This window comes from Protopterus annectens, chromosome 13.part0, assembly GCF_019279795.1.
Source record: "Protopterus annectens isolate FY-2018-M chromosome 13.part0, PAN1.0, whole genome shotgun sequence".
Lineage (NCBI taxonomy): Eukaryota > Metazoa > Chordata > Ceratodontiformes > Protopteridae > Protopterus > Protopterus annectens.
The window spans coordinates 677,299,977-677,316,202 of record NC_056747.1 but is presented as its reverse complement, the minus strand read 5'-3'; the positions used below and the strand labels follow the sequence as shown (position 1 = coordinate 677,316,202).

Below are 16,226 nucleotides of genomic sequence, written 5' to 3'. Positions count from 1 at the left end.
TTTCCCGTGATGGGTATAACAGAAACGTATGCAATGACCTATCCATTTAGAAATGGTTTGTTTTGATATAGCCTTCCCTTGAGAAGCTGTAGCATAGGATACAAAGAGCTGGTCAGATTTTCTGAAAGCCTTAGTTTTGTCCAAGTAGTAACAAAGTTGCCTGTGAATGTCCAAGGAATGCAGGAGTCTCTCACCTTTGTTCTGTGGATTTGGGAAGAAGGTGGGTAAGTGGATGGTTTGATTTAAAGCCACACTGGAAACCACCTTGGGCATAAAGGAAGGATTAGTTCGTAGAGAAACTTTGTCTTGATGAAAAATGAGGAAAGGTTCCACTGCCATTAGTGCCTGTAGCTCTGAGACTCTTCTAGCTGAAGTTATTGCTAGCAGCAGGGCAGTCTTCCATGATAGGAACTGAAGATCTGCAGAGAAAGCTGGTTCAAAGGGAGGTAGTGTTAGTTTTTCCAGAAAAAAATTGAGGTCCCATGTTGGTGTAGGAGCTCTCCTGGGTGGTCTAATGTTTTTTGCCCCTCTGAGGAACTGCCTTAGAAGAGGATGTGAAAATAAAGGTGGATCCGTGCTGTAGTAAGCTGAAATAGTTGAAGCATGGATTTTAATGGAGGAAAAAGAAAGTCCTTTGTGCAACATCTCAGTTAAATACTGTAGAATGTGAGGCATGTGAGGCTGAATTGTGTCTTGGCCTTTAGCTTGGTTCCAGGCACAAAACCTTTTCCATTTGTTTGAATAAGCCTTCCTGATGCTTGGTCTCCTGGCTTCCAGAATAACATCCAGAACTGCTTGGGAAAGAGGAGCTGGTTGGATGTTTAGTAGATATGCCATGCAGCCAGATTTAAAGTTTTGAGCTGGCTGTGTAAAATCTGATTGTTTTGTTGTGTGAGCAAATGGGGGATTTGAGGCAATATCCATGGTGGGCTGTGGGCCATATTTCTCAATAGCGGGTACCAGTGCTGGCATAGCCTGTCTGGGGCTATGAGAATCAGTAGTGGTCTCTCCTTTTTGACTTTCAGAAGAACCTTTGTGAGGAGAGGCAATGGAGGGAAGACATATACTGTCAGGTTTTTCCAACTGAAAGAGAGTGCGTCCACTTTCCAAGCTTGATGGTGAAATGTCCTTGTACAAAATTTTGTCAGTTGATAGTTTTGAGGACTGGCAAACAGGTCTATGTCTGGAAGGCCCCATTTTTGAGTTATCATTGCAAATATTTGTGGATCTAGTTTCCACTCGTGGGGATCCTTGATGTTTCTGCTGAGGTTGTCTGCCAATGTGTTCTGTCCTGGCAGGAATTGAGCTTGTAACTGAACTTGGTAAGCCAGAGCTGTGTTCCATAAGATCATTGCTTGCCTGCATAGAGGGTAGGAATGTGTACCCCCTTGTTTATGTACCACATTACTGTGGTGTTGTCCATCTTTATTGCCAGTTGTCCTGGATGTAATAGATCCTTGAAGGCTGTCAGAGCTTTCTGTACAGCTAGCATCTCTTTTTGATTTATGTGCAGATTTCTTTGATCTGCAGTCCATAGACCTTGAACACATTGCCCTGCCATGTGTGCAACCCCAGACGTAATCTGAAGCATCTGTTGTGATAGTTTGCCTGGCTGGGGGCAGGGTGAAAGGCTGACCCTTGTTGAGGTGACATGCCTGTGACCACCATAGAAATTCCTGTTGTAGGCAGGGAATGAGAGATATCATTGTGTCCAAGCTGTGGCTGTGTTGAGACCATACGCTTTTTAGATACCACTGCAATTTCCTCATATACAGCTTTGCAAATGGCATTATTAGTATGCAAGATGCCATGAAGCCCAAGGCCTGCAGAATTTTTCTTGCAGTTAATTGGGTGTTTGTTGCCATTGTCTTGAAATATTGAGTCAGTTGTAGTTGCTTGTCTGGCGTAAGATAAGCCTTCTGGGCCGTTGTATCCAAGCTGGCACCCAGGAATGTCATTTTTTGTGAGGGTACTAGTTTTGACTTCTTTTCATTTACTGTGTACCCCAGGCAGTTTAGTAGATGCTTTACAAAGGCCAGATGATGTAAGAGAATGTCTTTGCTTTCTGCTTGGATGAGGCAGTCGTCCAGGTATGGATATATTTGAATTCCTCTTTGTCTGCAGTATGCAATTACTGGTGCCAGGCATTTTGTGAAGACTCTGGGCACAGTAGATAAGCCAAAGGGCAGTGCAGAGAATTGGTAATGGGTTGAACCTGCAATGAAACGGAGGTATCTCCTGCAACTTTGTCTGATAGAGACATGCAGGTATGCCTCCTTGAGGTCCAACGTTACTAGCCATGCTTCCTTGCCCAACATGGAAAGTAGCTGCTGTAGTGTTAGCATCTTGAATTTGGTTACTTGTAAGTAAGTGTTTAGAATTGAAAGGTCCAGAATTGGTCTCCAGGCATTGTCCTTTCTGGGCACTAGAAAGAGTCTTGAGTAAAATCCTTGACCTTGCTCTCGAGTGGGTACCAGTTGAATGGCTCTCATGTCCATGAGAACTGTAATTTGCTTTTGTGCCTCTGTCCATTGATTTTGTGGCAGGTTTGGCATTCCTCTTTTCATTGGCAAGGTGTGAAAGTGGAATCTGTATCCTCGTAAAATTATGTCTAGGACCCATTTGTCCTTTGTGACAATGTGCCAGTTGTCTGCAAAAAGTGCTAGTTTTCCCCCCAAGGGGGCTGTCAAGACAGTATTGCTTGGCCAGATGAGGTGCAAGTCATTGAGTTTGCCTTCTAGTGGATTGGGACCTGTCTTCTCCTCCCTTCTGTGTTGCAGTGCCCCATTGGCGAGGTTTATACTAGGCTTGTGGTTGTCCTCTGCCCCTTGGGCGTCTGTATTTACCCCTCTGTGGTCTGTCAGAAGCTGGAAAGGACCAATTTTTTGTTGGCCAGTTTCTGCTGAAGCGAGGGGGTTGTACCTATAGGAAATCTTTGACTGTCTGCATAGATTTTGCCTTATCCTCCATTTTCTTTAAAACTTCTTCTGCTTTAACTCCAAAAAGAACATCATGCTGTAAGGGAGCATCTAGTAGTTTTGTTTTAATATGATCAGGCAGAGTTTGTTCCTTTAACCAAGCATGCCTACGTATAACAGACCCAGTGACAGCTGCTCTGCTGGAGGCCTCCAGAGACTCAAACTCACATTATAAGGTATGTTTGCCCACCTGCTCAGTGGCATGTAACAGATCCTGTACTTCTTCCAATTCAGATTGTTGAGGGAGAGTGGTTATTCTTTGCTTTAACTGAGAGATTAGTAATTGCTGATATTTAAGCATGTGAAATTGACAATTCAGTGCCCTCATAGCTAGTGTGGCTGAGGTGTAAACCTTTTTCCCCCCACCTGTCTAGTGCTCTGGAATCTCTCTCAGAAGGTACTGGATTTTTAGCCATAGAAGCCTTAGCCCCCTTGGGACCCTGGGAGATAGTCTCTGGATCAGCTACAGGGCTTTTGTAAAGAAATTTGTGGGAATCAGGCACTCTATAGTATCTGTCAGGCTTAGCCGGAGCAGGAGGTAGAGAGTCTGGGTTGTAACTGGATTCTAAGTAAACATCATCCACAATGTCCAAAACTGGTGGGGATGGCAAGTGGTCTGTGTTGGGGGAGTAAAAGAAACTCTCTGAGCCTTTTCTTCGAGTCAGAGTAGTCCTGACCTTCCCTGTGAAAATGTTCCCTCATACGAGTAGTCTTCAGGAGGAGAAGCTGAGGGAATAGAGTCCTCAGCATTAGAATCTTCATAAGGAGAGAAAGAGTAATCTTGGTCCTCAGAGAAGTCTAAGGAAATGGTCACTTGTTCAGAGGATGCATAATCTTCCTCTTGTCTAGGCCTTTTGTCAGGAGGGGGCTGGGAACCCCTGATTAAAGAAATCAAATCTTCAGCCATTTTGAAGAATCTGTTTCTCAGACATGGGGCCTTGAACAGGAGATTGAAGTGCAGTCCTTTTAGATTTAGTAGGAGTCTTCGTCTTAGAAAACATTTTAATGGTGAGGGTCGGTCTGAAAACGCCTTCAGAAACCGATGGCGTTTTTTGTAGCACCGACATCCTTTGTAGCAATGTTGTCGGAAGGGCCTGAACTAAATGGCTGCGTCAGTCTGGTGCATTCCGCCAAAAATTCCGTAGCAGTCTCGGGTTCCAGATCTGCGGTAGGGGCTGCGTCGGAGCCTCACTGAGGACCAGAGAACCGGAGACCGGCTCAGCCGAGGCCTCAGAATCAGGCTTAGGCCTGGGCTGTCTGTCCTTATCCTTGTGTGTTTTGTGCACGTCGGTAGTCGGTTGCTCTGACGGCATGGTGTAGTTAAATTTCCTACCGAAGTAGTGTCATGCGAAATCAAAGCGTCTTTTAATAGTGCACTTATTAAAGCTAACACAAAACCGACAAGTAGTGATGCCATGTGGTCTGGGCCTAGGCAAGGTATGCAATAAGAATGAAAATCCTTATGAGGTATTTGCTTCCCACAAGAAATACAATTGTTAACTTTTTCTGACATCGGTCTGAGGCAAGAAAAGTTTCCCCAACGGGGTACTTAGCTTTATAGAAGACTTCAGTCTGAAATTCTAATTCGAAAATCTCAGGAGTCGGCCGACCAGCACTTGAGAACTGCTTCTGCTTCAGACACCGCACGGCAAGAAAGACTGAAGAAAATGGAGTCGGTTGCATTATATATACCCCTGGCGCACTGACGTCAGGGAAGAGGCGACAGCAACAGATGCCGGACCAAGACTTTGGAATTCCGGCCGACTGCGGGACCGCCTGACGACAGGATAACCCAAGTGTGATGACTGCAGCAGGGTAACATGATGAACATCTGACTCATCCTCAGTAGGGCTTTTGGACTGCCAGTCACCCCTCTGCCAAAGGATTTCAAGTATCTCAGCAAATGAGATATCCTCAGAGGAGGACTGTGGGGACCCTTCTGACTCATCTAAGTCAGTATCTGATGTTAGACACTCCTGTGGGGAGTCTAGAGGTTTCCTCTTACACAATCTCTTCTTGAGAACCTCATCAGCAGGAGCTTCTGGTGAGGTCTCAGAAGAGCAGGGGCCAGCCAATGGGGCTTCCTGAGGCTCTGGGTCTCTATGCTTGGTCAGGATGTGCGAGGCAGAAGCAGACACAGGCACTTTGGGGGAGGAGGAAGGCAGACCAGAGGTCGAGGATGTCTTAGGTGACATGACTCTCCTCATGGCATCAAAAGCACCTTGGATCCGAAGAAACCGTCGACACCCCTGGCACTGGGACAGTGGGCTCCGAGCCAGAGGTAGGAGCCGAGCTCATTCGAGCAGAGGCCCCGAGAGGCAAAATCAAGATGTAACTGACAAGTCGGTCCGACTGTCCTCCCCAGACCAGACCAGAGTGTCGGCGCCTAGAGTCCTTGATCTGCACCGAGGACGTCAGAGTGCATGGAGCCGAAGACACTGGAGCAGGTGTCGGCTTCGAGGGTTTCACTAACATCAGGTCTCCCGGCTCCGAAGGACCAGCATGGCTCGGAGGAGGAATAGTTAGAGTCGGTGCAAGGGTCTTCGTCTCCGAAGCCATTTGGGTCAAAGCCGACCTCTGCCAATAACAGCTTCTGCACCACATGATCCACATCCAGATCCGACAGGCTGATAGAGGATCGAGAGGAGCGCACCGAAGGTGGTACTGACTTAGGCACTTCGGACACCGGTTCCAAGACTGGGGACTAGCTCTGAAAGGTAAAGACTGTCGGCTCCGATGGCAGTGGAGCCGAAGTTGAAGACTTTTCCGATTTCTTCGGGTCCGAAGTCTTGGAAGACTTTGAGGACTTGATGGATCCATCTTGGTCACTCAAAGCTTCCTGAAATTACGGTTTCAGCAATCCTCTATCAATTTTTTCTTCCTTTCCTGTAACACCCTAAAGAAAAAGGAATGGCATATAACACAGCTATATTGTAAATGCAGAGCTCCTAGGCAGTATACACAGTCAATGTGGCTGTCTGTTACAGACCTCTTTTGGCCACACTTTGGGCACTTTTTAAACCCAGACTTGGGGTGCTTGTCTTGGTCAGCCAGTGAGAAAAAATTACTGTCACACAATACAAACTTGGCAGTAATTGACTACAAGAATCCTTAAAAATCAGGCTAAGACACACACACACACACACACACACACACACACACACACACACACACACACACACACACACACACACACACACACACACACACACACACACACACACACACACACACAGCAGAAATGCAAGTTCAAGACAGACAATTACTGTACACACAAGGAAAAAACTAACAGTAATTATAACTTTAAGCCTTTCCTAAACAACTGAAGGCTAAGCTACTAAGTAGAAAAAACTCTACACAATAAATCATTTCTATATCAAACAATGCGACAAAAGTCACTGACTAAGCACACTCTAAGAACTAGCAAAAAACTTTTAAACTTGGCCTAAAACAAGAGGCCTCTAAAAGGCTTTATTACACACTAAGGGAAAGGACTAAATAGCAGAAATACACACAATAAAGCTATAAGAGCTTTATAAAACTATCGAAATACAACTATCAAAATTTTAGACTAAAGAATTAGAAAAAACTGTTTACTGACCCGAGCTAATTTCAGAACCTCCAATCTATTGCAGCGGCAAACTAGATCTGAGGTAATTCCAGGTCTATCATGGGATAGGGATTTGGCCTCGGGCTATTTGAAGACCTCGAGCTTTGCAATTGGCAGTATCGGAGCCGAGGGATTGGCTCTGAACCCATCAGTAAAGAATGAATGGCGAGATTGAACAACTTCACATTTAATTTTCAGTAAAACAGAAAACCAAGCTAGCTCAAACTGAAAAAGGAAAAGACAGTGCCAACAGACTGGTATGGCCCATGTATTAATGGGCTTTCAGCATACAGAAATCATTTTATGTTGGTAACAGCTTGAAAGGAGGCAGCTGATATACAGAAAAAGTACAGCTGTGAGAATAACTCACTACAATGGTAATGTTTGGTGGAACGGGATCACAGTTAATACAAATCTTTAGCTATGCCCTTCAGGTCTGCTTCTAGAACTTTTCTGGATGCCACAGTGACATTGCTTCTTCGTCACTTTAAGCATCACGTATGGCTTAAGAAGAGCTGCTCACACCCTTATTTAGCTCTTTTTTGGTCTAAAGTGACTGAACAGTGTGCTCTGGCTAATGGCACTTCCTGATTTAGTCCTCAGTCTATAAAATACAAGAGGACTTTAATCTTTGTACACTAGGACTCTGCTGGCACATAATACTTAGTGGATACACACACACATTATGCAAATACACCCACACACACACGTATTTATATGTATATGTGTATATGTATATGTGTGTATATATATATATATATATATATATATATATATATATATATATATATACACACACATTATATATAGAGAGAGTAGATTATCTAAAACATCAATTATCCAGACCAGTCTCATAAAGTCTGAATAAACATTATATCTATTCGCTGTAGCATGTTTTTTTTTTTTTTTTTTTTTTGAGCTTGTAGCCCTCTTGCAAGAAAAATACTCTTTGTCCACCAGAATCGCTGAATGGTTGAAAAGTGTATTCCTGCATGCAGAAAAAAAAGTTTTTTATCTGGTTCAATTATATATTTGAGATATATATATACACACACACACACACACACACACACACACACACACACACACACACACACACACACACACACACACACACACACACACACACACACACACACACACACACATTTTATTTTCCACAAGAGGCCAGAAAACCTAGCATCCTAAAGTAAACATATGTATGATATGTATGCACAAATCCACTACTGACAATAACATCCTATTCCTCCAAATGAGCTTGGAAGACTAGTAGGGTTACTCTAGCCTACCAAAATGCAAAGTAGCATGTTGAGATCTGCAGCCCATGACCTTTCTTGGGAACAGACCAGGACTGCGAGGGCTGGAGGGAACCTTTACTACAGCAGTGATCCCTTTATTTAAATTTTAATGTTATGGTCAGTTACTAGAAGAAAATGGGCTATGTTCCTCGCAGGAATAAAGGTACTTTGTGTCCAGTGGGCTTATCCAGTTAAGCATTTTTTAACCTAGCCTGGTGACAGGCGGGCTTATGGTAGGTTATTTGACATCAGACGACCCATCACCAAAGAGCATGGTATCAAGTGCAGTACCTCATGTAAGCAAGGATAATAAATACAGAGTCTTCAGCATCTAGTGATCAGCGGGGGACTGGGTTTGCTGGTCATGGTCTGTGGTCCATGACACCAACATGATGCATCTCAGTGAGGAGGGAAAGCCAAGCATGGCCACAGTGAGAAGGAACTAGTTACAATTATAATTAGGATTCAGGAATTGGTGCTGGACACTAATAATGGGGAGATCACAAAGTAAACAGATAACCAAACATCTGCACCTTGCCTGTGCAATCCCAGGACTTGAACTCTCTGAGAAGACTCTCCAAAACATTTATAGTTAAATTACTTTTAATATCTTATTACCGGGGTGGGGGTATTGAAGAGGAGGCTTACAGGAAAGCAGGAGAAGAAACTACTACCAGTATTTGCAGCTGGTGCAAGGCTGACATCTTAGCAAGTGGTAACTAGAAAAGGTAGCATTTTTGGAAAACTAATTCTTAACCTAACTTGTACCCTTCTTTCCCTCAGTGATGCTGCTAATGCGGTTCTCTTATTTTCCTCAGTATTTACACCAAAATTCCTCTTTAATGAGGGAGAAGGGCTGGACTAAGGCTACTTGACTGAAGCCTGGCTCAACATACTCTCCTTTTCAGCCATGAAGGGGCATAGGTAATGTTTACTCTGGTTTTTCACTAACAAAGTCACACTCTTTTCAGATTTACAGATGTCTACAGGAAAGACTGCCGTAAAACAGCATGAGCGCAGAAGATGATTTCATCTGACAGGAATCTGTCTGGCACAAGGGCATATACTGGGTTTAGAAGCCACAATCACAAAATGCATCAAACTAAGAGTGTGACTGCTGGAAAAAAATAATGTGAGAAAACCAAATTACTGTTTTTCAGAGCATTCATAATGACATTGGGGAAATCTAATGAAATAAAAGTTAAAAAAAAATCTGCAATATGGAAATAGAGAAGTGCTCTACTCAACTTGCCAAGTCAACATCTATTGTCATGCTTAGCATGAAGGAACGGGAACATACAGTACCTCCACACAAAAAATGACCAGGTCTCGCTCAAAGGGGTAAAATTAATAAGTACTTCATCAAAGTTTGCCAAAAATTTTAGTGTCAGGAGGGACAGATCCTATATGTTACACAGCTGCACATACTTCTGCACATTTAAATAAACCTAAGTCATTGTTTTTCTTACAACTGCAGTGGATGCTTGCCGGAATCCATCCCACTCTGCATGGATTATATATATATATATATATATATATATATATATATATATATATATATATATATATATATATATATATATATATATCTATCTATATATATGTGTGTGTATATATATATATATATATACATATACATATATATATATATATATATATATATATATATTTTTTTTTTTTTTTTAATTTGTTCTGTTCTTAAATTATAAGACACAAACAGAATATGCCTCATGGTGCTGTAGCACAGGAGTGAGTTTCTCTAGAGGGTACAGCAATGGCTTGATGTCACTACTGCACTACACAAAACAATTTGAAATCTAGTAACTGTAAATATGTACTATACAAAACTTTCACCAGAAGCAGAAATGTCTTTTGTTCACAGCTTCAGCTGCCATTTTCTGGAGAGGCATTCCATGCTGTGACACCCCATCCAGAGAGATCCTAAAGGCCAGTGCCTTTACTGTTCAACACTCATTTAGGAATACACAGCAGCAGATAGCCTTCAACTTACCCAAGTTTTGGAGTTGTGAGAATGTCCAGCACTGGCAAAAGTACATCTTGGTTTATTTTTGGCAATATATCCATCAATGTGGTGTCAGACAGATAAACAATGATTTTTTGTGTCAGAGTCACTGCGGCCAGTAGCCCCGCCTCTTTCCGGCTATTTAGCCTAATGCTGTTAGTTGGGGCAACCTGCAGGGAAAAAATACAAAAAGAAGGGAAGATGAAAGCAGACATTTCTGGAAAACATTCCACATTCTCTGAAATCAAAAACACTGATGGATTTAGTACATGTCACAGTACAGAATAACACTAATGGAAAGTAGCAGCAGACCTAAGCAAGAAAGAAAATGAAAACAATCTCTCGGAAATGTTCTTGGTCCTTCAAACAAGTTTCATATTCATTAAAAAGGTTGCTACTGACACTGCAGCCCTGACCTAGATATCTCCTCCTCTCAAACAAACTAGAATCCATCATTCAAGAAAGGAGCACTACATGAAACTGCAAAAGACAAATGCTCTCCCACAAACACAATCATCATGTTTCAGGAAATAAGTGGTATCCGTTTCTGGTAAAAAGTATTTTCAAGGAATATAAAAGAATAAGGCAAATGTGTGTTGCTCTGCTCCAAGTAGATCAGATATTTTACAATACATGCCATTAATATTCCAAAACACAGACAATGATGGACAAAAGCAATCAGCGAGCGTGTCCATTGTAAATTCAACATTACTCATTTAAATGAGCTTGGTACCAGTTCAAAAATGAGTGCAATTGTGGCTACTGGTTATCAAACATGATGCCAGACACAGCTGCTGTTTTTCTGTTAAAGATAAGAATTTCTAAGTGCTGTTGCTGTCTGAATGTGGCACAAATTCAGACAGCAACAGCACTTAAAGATAAGAAAAAGTTGTGAATGTTGTCAGTTAAATAGTTGGTAGCTGCAGTTTCAATTTCGGTGTGGCTACTGAACTGCCTGCAGTCATGACTGTTTTTGCCATGTTACAAATTTCTCTGTTCAACTGCTGTTGCTGTCCAAAAGAATTACATACATTAGGAAAGCAACAGCATTTAAACAGAAGAAACATACAAGGAAAACTAAAGAAGCACAAACTACTGTGTACTATGCAAATATCAGCATGTGCATGCTGAGCCCATGGGGAGGTATGAGTTTTAGATGTTCCTTCAACAAGTAAGCCAAGGAGGAATATTGATATTAATTTCTACAATGACCACATTTAGAAAAATTAACACAAATCCAGACCTGTGTGGGCAATGCTGGATTTTTGTATGGTAGCTTTTTTGATGGCCTGGGCTTCACCCTTGTGATTAAAGCAGACTGACTGTGGATAAATCCAGCATTGCACACAATTTTCCTGGATTACTGCTAAAGAATATCAAGCAAACAGCAGGTGAAAAAATCACAACAAAGTTTTCTGAAGTCATAAGATTTCCAACCTGGAGGTCATCCTAATCTTGGCTTCTTTAATGTACCACCTCTCCGGCAAACTGCAAGCAATTATGTGCCAACTTTAGAGCCGCTGCCACCAGGTGGCAGCATTCTATGTGCTGCACTTTTCCAAATGCTCTGCAAATTATGATCCAAAGTTGTCATTAGCTGCATTCTCTTGTTATCAAAACTGAAATGCCTCTCTTTCAGGTCTCTTTTTGTTAAAACTACTGCAGTACAAAATTGGTGTAAATTTTGTTTTCTCTCTTCATATCAAGAAGCTCAAGTGGATACAAACTGCAGTTGAAAAAGACCAAGAAAGTACAGTTGTGTACACTTACCATAAATGTAGATGTTCGAGTGTATTCACTGTGCAGTCATTACATTTAGGTGATCTGCTGGCAGGATGCCCTCAGTCGGCCTGATTAACAAAGTCTTGGGTCCTGTGTCGGTTGCTGTCCCTTCTTCCATGACGTCAGGTCGTCAGGGGTGTAAAACATGCAGCCGATGCCATTATATCAGTTTTTCTTGCCCCAGATGTCAGGTGCCCCCCAAATGGGGAGCAAATAAAATTAAAAAAACAAAAAATATACCTCCAGTCCCAAAAGCAAATGCACCAAAAGGTATTATGAGCATAGTGAAAGAAAGTATTAGGTATAGTCAGAGACAAATACGGGGGCTGGAGGGAGGGTAACCAGGACTGCAACAGTGAATACACTCGAACATCTACATTTATGGTAAGTGTACACAACTGTACTATGTTCTTCGTGTTTCACTGTTGCAGTCATTACATTTGGGTAGATTCCCAAAGCTATGGTAGGGTGGAGGAAATTGAACAGCATTAGGACCAGCTATAAGGCCCTGCAGGACAGCAGTGGCAAAGCCAGCTCTGGATTTAGAGAAGAAAGGTAAATGGTAATGTTTAGTGAACGTACGAACTGAGCTCCAGGTAGCAGCTTCTAGAATGTGTCGGGTAGGAGATGCAGCCCTGGTGGAATGAGATCTGATCCCCTGGGGGATAGTTTTACCATGGTGCATATAGCAGAAACAAATACAATGGCTTATCTATTTGGAAATAATCTGCTTTGAAATAGCCTTTCCCTCTGCCCCTGCAGCAAATGCCACCAGTAGTTGTTCAGATTTTCTTTGAGATTCTGTCCTGTTTAAGTAAAATCTAAGTTGTCTGTATACATCCAATGAATGCAGAATCCGCTCCCCTTTGTTCTGTGGATTGGGAAAGAAAGTTGGCAAATGAATGGTCTGATTACGAGCCACACTGGATACCCACCTTAGGCATGAAGGATGGATTCGTCCTGAGAGAGACCCTGCCCGCATGAAAAATGATGAAAGGCTCCACTGCCATAAGAGCCTGTAATTCGGAAATCCTTCTAGCTGAAGTGACTGCTAAAAGGAAAGCTGTTTTCCAGGAGATAAATTTTAAGTCTGCAGTAGCAGCTGGCTCGAAAGTTGGGAGAGTGAGTTTCTCCAATACAAAATTGAGGTCCCAGGCAGGGGTTGGAGCTCTCCTGGGTGGTCTTAAGTTTTGGCCCCCCCATGAGATATTGCTTTAGCAGAGAATGAGAGAAGAGGGGAGGTTCTGTGTTGTAATGAGCTGAAATAGCTGAGGCATGGATTTTTATGGAAGAAAAGGACAGGCCCTTGTGAAGCATCTCAGTTAAGCATTGTAAAATCTGAAGAATATTGGGCACTGCTGTGCTTATCCCTTGTGATTGATTCCAGGCACAGAATCTTTTCCATTTGTCAGCATAAGATTTTCTAGTACTAGGCCTTCTTGCCTCCAAAATGACATCCATCACAGGTTTGTTGAGGGATGCTAAGGGTGAATTTACGTGATGAGCCACGCTGCAAGATTCAAAGTTTGGAGCTGAGTGTGCAGAATTTGGTTGTTCTGCTGAGACAGTAAGTAAGGTGTCTGAGGCAGGTGCCACGGTAGAAGGTGCGACACAACGCAGGAGTGGGTAATGTGTTGGCGAGGCCAGTCTGGAGCAATCAAGATCATTTTTGGTTTGTCCTGTTTGACTTTTAGTAGAACTTTGGAGAGCAGAGCCAGAGGGGGAAAGGCAGAGACAGATAGGTTTTTCCAGTTGAAGGCTAGAGCATCCACTTTCCAGGCTTTTTTTGTGATGAGTTCTTGTGCAGAATTTGTCCAACTGACAGTTGTGGGGTGAGGCAAAAACATCTATGTCTGGACTCCCCCATTTGCATGTCAACATGTTGAAAATCCGTGGTTCCATTTTCCATTCGTGTGGGTCCATGAGATTTCTTCTTAGTTCGTCTGTCAGAGTATTCAACTTTCCTGGCAGGAATTGAGCTTGTAGTTGTATTTGATAGGTCAAGGCCGTGTTCCACAATGCCATGGCTAGTCTGCAAAGGGGGTAAGAGTGTGTACCCCCCTGCTTGTTTATGTACCACATAACTATGGTGTTGTCTGTCTTTATCATTAATTGCCCTGGATAAAGGTAGTCCTTGAAGGCTGTCAGTGCATTCTGTACAGCTAGCACTTCTTTTTGATTGATATGAAGGTGCATTTGATTTGGGCTCCATTTGCCCTGAATGCACTTCCCTGTCAGATCAGCCACTTTGATCATTTGTTTTTTAGACATAGGGGGCCTGCACATGTGGCCCAGGCGTCATTTTTTTAGGCATAGGTTTAGATTTTGGCCTTAGTTTTGAATATGGCGTTGGTCTAATATACAAATCTGTAGGCCTGAAAACACCCTCAGAAGCCGGTGCCTGCACAGCGGCTCCGGACCCATCTAAGGTAGAGACACCCACAGGTTCCATAATTGAAGCATCTCGTGGCATCTCCGAATGGGTCTCAGTAGAGGCCTGTGAATCAGAAGTAGTGGGTATCAGAGGCTGCAAAAGTGCCTCACTGTGTACCGGTGAACTGGCGACTGGCTTAGAAGCGTCGTCAGTTTTGGACCTCGATGGCCTGTCTCTATCTTTTTCTTTGCGTTTTTTATGTATCCCGGTAGTCTGATTGCTAACCGGATTGCTAACAGATGGCATTTCTGGATAATTAAAGCATGAGCCAAAACATTTAGAAGCAAAAATGTACCGACGTTTAATAGTGCGTTGATTAAATTTAGCACAAAACCGACAGCAAGGTACGTTGTGATCAGGGCCTAGGCAAGGAATACAGTACAAATGAAAATTCTTATGAGGTATTTGCTTCCCACAAGTAATGCAATTATTAACTTTTGCTGACATCGGTAAGGAACAAGAAAAAGTCTCCCCAACGGGGTACTTAGCTTTTTAGTTGAAGACTTCGGTTCTGAAACTCGAAAATGAAAATTTCAGGAGTCTGGTGAGCAGAACTCCAAGTAGCAGCCTCTAGAATGTCTTTGGTTGGCACTCCTCTGAGAAAGGCTGCTGAAGCAGCTGCAGCTCTGGTTGAATGAGACCTAATGCCCTTGGGCACAGGTTTACCATGGTGTAAGTAGCAGAAATGGATGCAGTGGCTTATCCACTTTGAAACTGGATGCTTTGAAATAGCCTTTCCTTCTGATCCTGCAGCATATCACACTAGTAATTGCTCAGTTTTTCTTAGAGCTTTAGTCCTGCTCAAGTAAAATCTTAGCTGTCTGTGTACATCCAAGGAATGCAGAATTCTCTCCCCTTTGTTCTGCGGATTTGGATAAAAAGTTGGCAGATTAATTGTTTGGTTAAGAGCCACACTGGAAACCACCTTGGACATAAAAGTAAGATTTGTCCTCAGAGGCACCCTGTCTGGGTGAAATATGATAAAATGCTCTACAGCCATAAGGGCCTGAAGCTCTGAAACTCTTCTTGCTGAAGTAATTGCTAGTAGCAGAGCTGTCTTCCATGATGAGAACTTTATGTCAGCGGTAGCAGCTGGTTCAAATGGAGGCAGGATAAGCTTTTCCAACACATAATTGAGATCCCATGCAGGTAGTGGTGATCTTCTAGGAGGCCTTAAATTTTTGACTCCTCTAAGATACTGCTTTAGTAAAGGATAAGAAAAGATTGGTGGCTCTGTATTGTAATGAGCCGAAATGGCAGAGGCATGGATTTTGATTGATGAAAAAGGTCTTTGTCAAGCATCTCAGTTAAGTATTGTAATATCTGAGGAATATGTGGTTCTGCTGTATCAGTTCCTTGTGCTCGATTCCAAGCACAGAATCTCTTCCATTTGTCAGCATAAGATTTTCTAGTACTAGGCCTTCTGGCTTCTAAAATGACATCCATCACAGCTTTACTGAGAGGTGTTGTTTGTACGATTACATGATTAGCCATGCTGCCAGTTTCAGAGCCTGTAGTTGATTGTGCGGGATCTAATTGTTTTGCTGGGACAGTAGTTGTGGTCTTTGAGGCAAGGTCCAAGTTGGGTACTGAGACAAGTTCCTTAGGATTGGGTACCAGTATTGGCGGGGCCAGTTCGGGGCAATTAATATCATCTGTGGCTTCTCTTGTCTGACTTTTAGGAGGACCTTGGGTAGAAGAGGCAGAGGAGGAAAGGCGTAAACTGATAGGTTTTTCCAACTGAAGGATAGGGCGTCCACTTTCCATGCTTGTCTGTGATAAGTCCTTGTGCAGAATCTTTTCAATTGATAATTTTGAGGACAGGCAAATAGATCTATGTCTGGGCTCCCCCATTTCTCTGTTATCATGCTGAAGACTTGTGGATTTAGATCCACTCGTGAGGATCCATAAGGTTTCTGCTTAAATCGTCTGCCAGAGTGTTTTGTTTTCCTGGCAGGAATTGAGCTTGAAGATGTATTTGGTAGATCAAAGCTGTGTCCCACAGTGTCATGGCTAATCTGCAAAGGGGGTATGAGTGTGTGCCCTCTTGCTCGTTTATATACCACATGACTGTGGTGTTGTCAGTCTTTATCAGTAGTTG

General features: G+C 42.8%; 1 protein-coding gene across 2 annotated transcripts in view; it reads right to left on the bottom strand.

The window, feature by feature from the left end:
* Positions 1-16,226, bottom strand: part of WDR81 (WD repeat domain 81) — a 626,861-nt gene that overhangs the window by 295,647 nt on the left and 314,988 nt on the right. For both annotated transcript variants that reach the window (XM_044054364.1, XM_044054363.1), the window contains exon 5: positions 9,898-10,079. In XM_044054364.1, the coding sequence (XP_043910299.1) occupies positions 9,898-10,079 (182 nt within the window). The remainder of the gene's footprint in view (positions 1-9,897; positions 10,080-16,226) is intronic.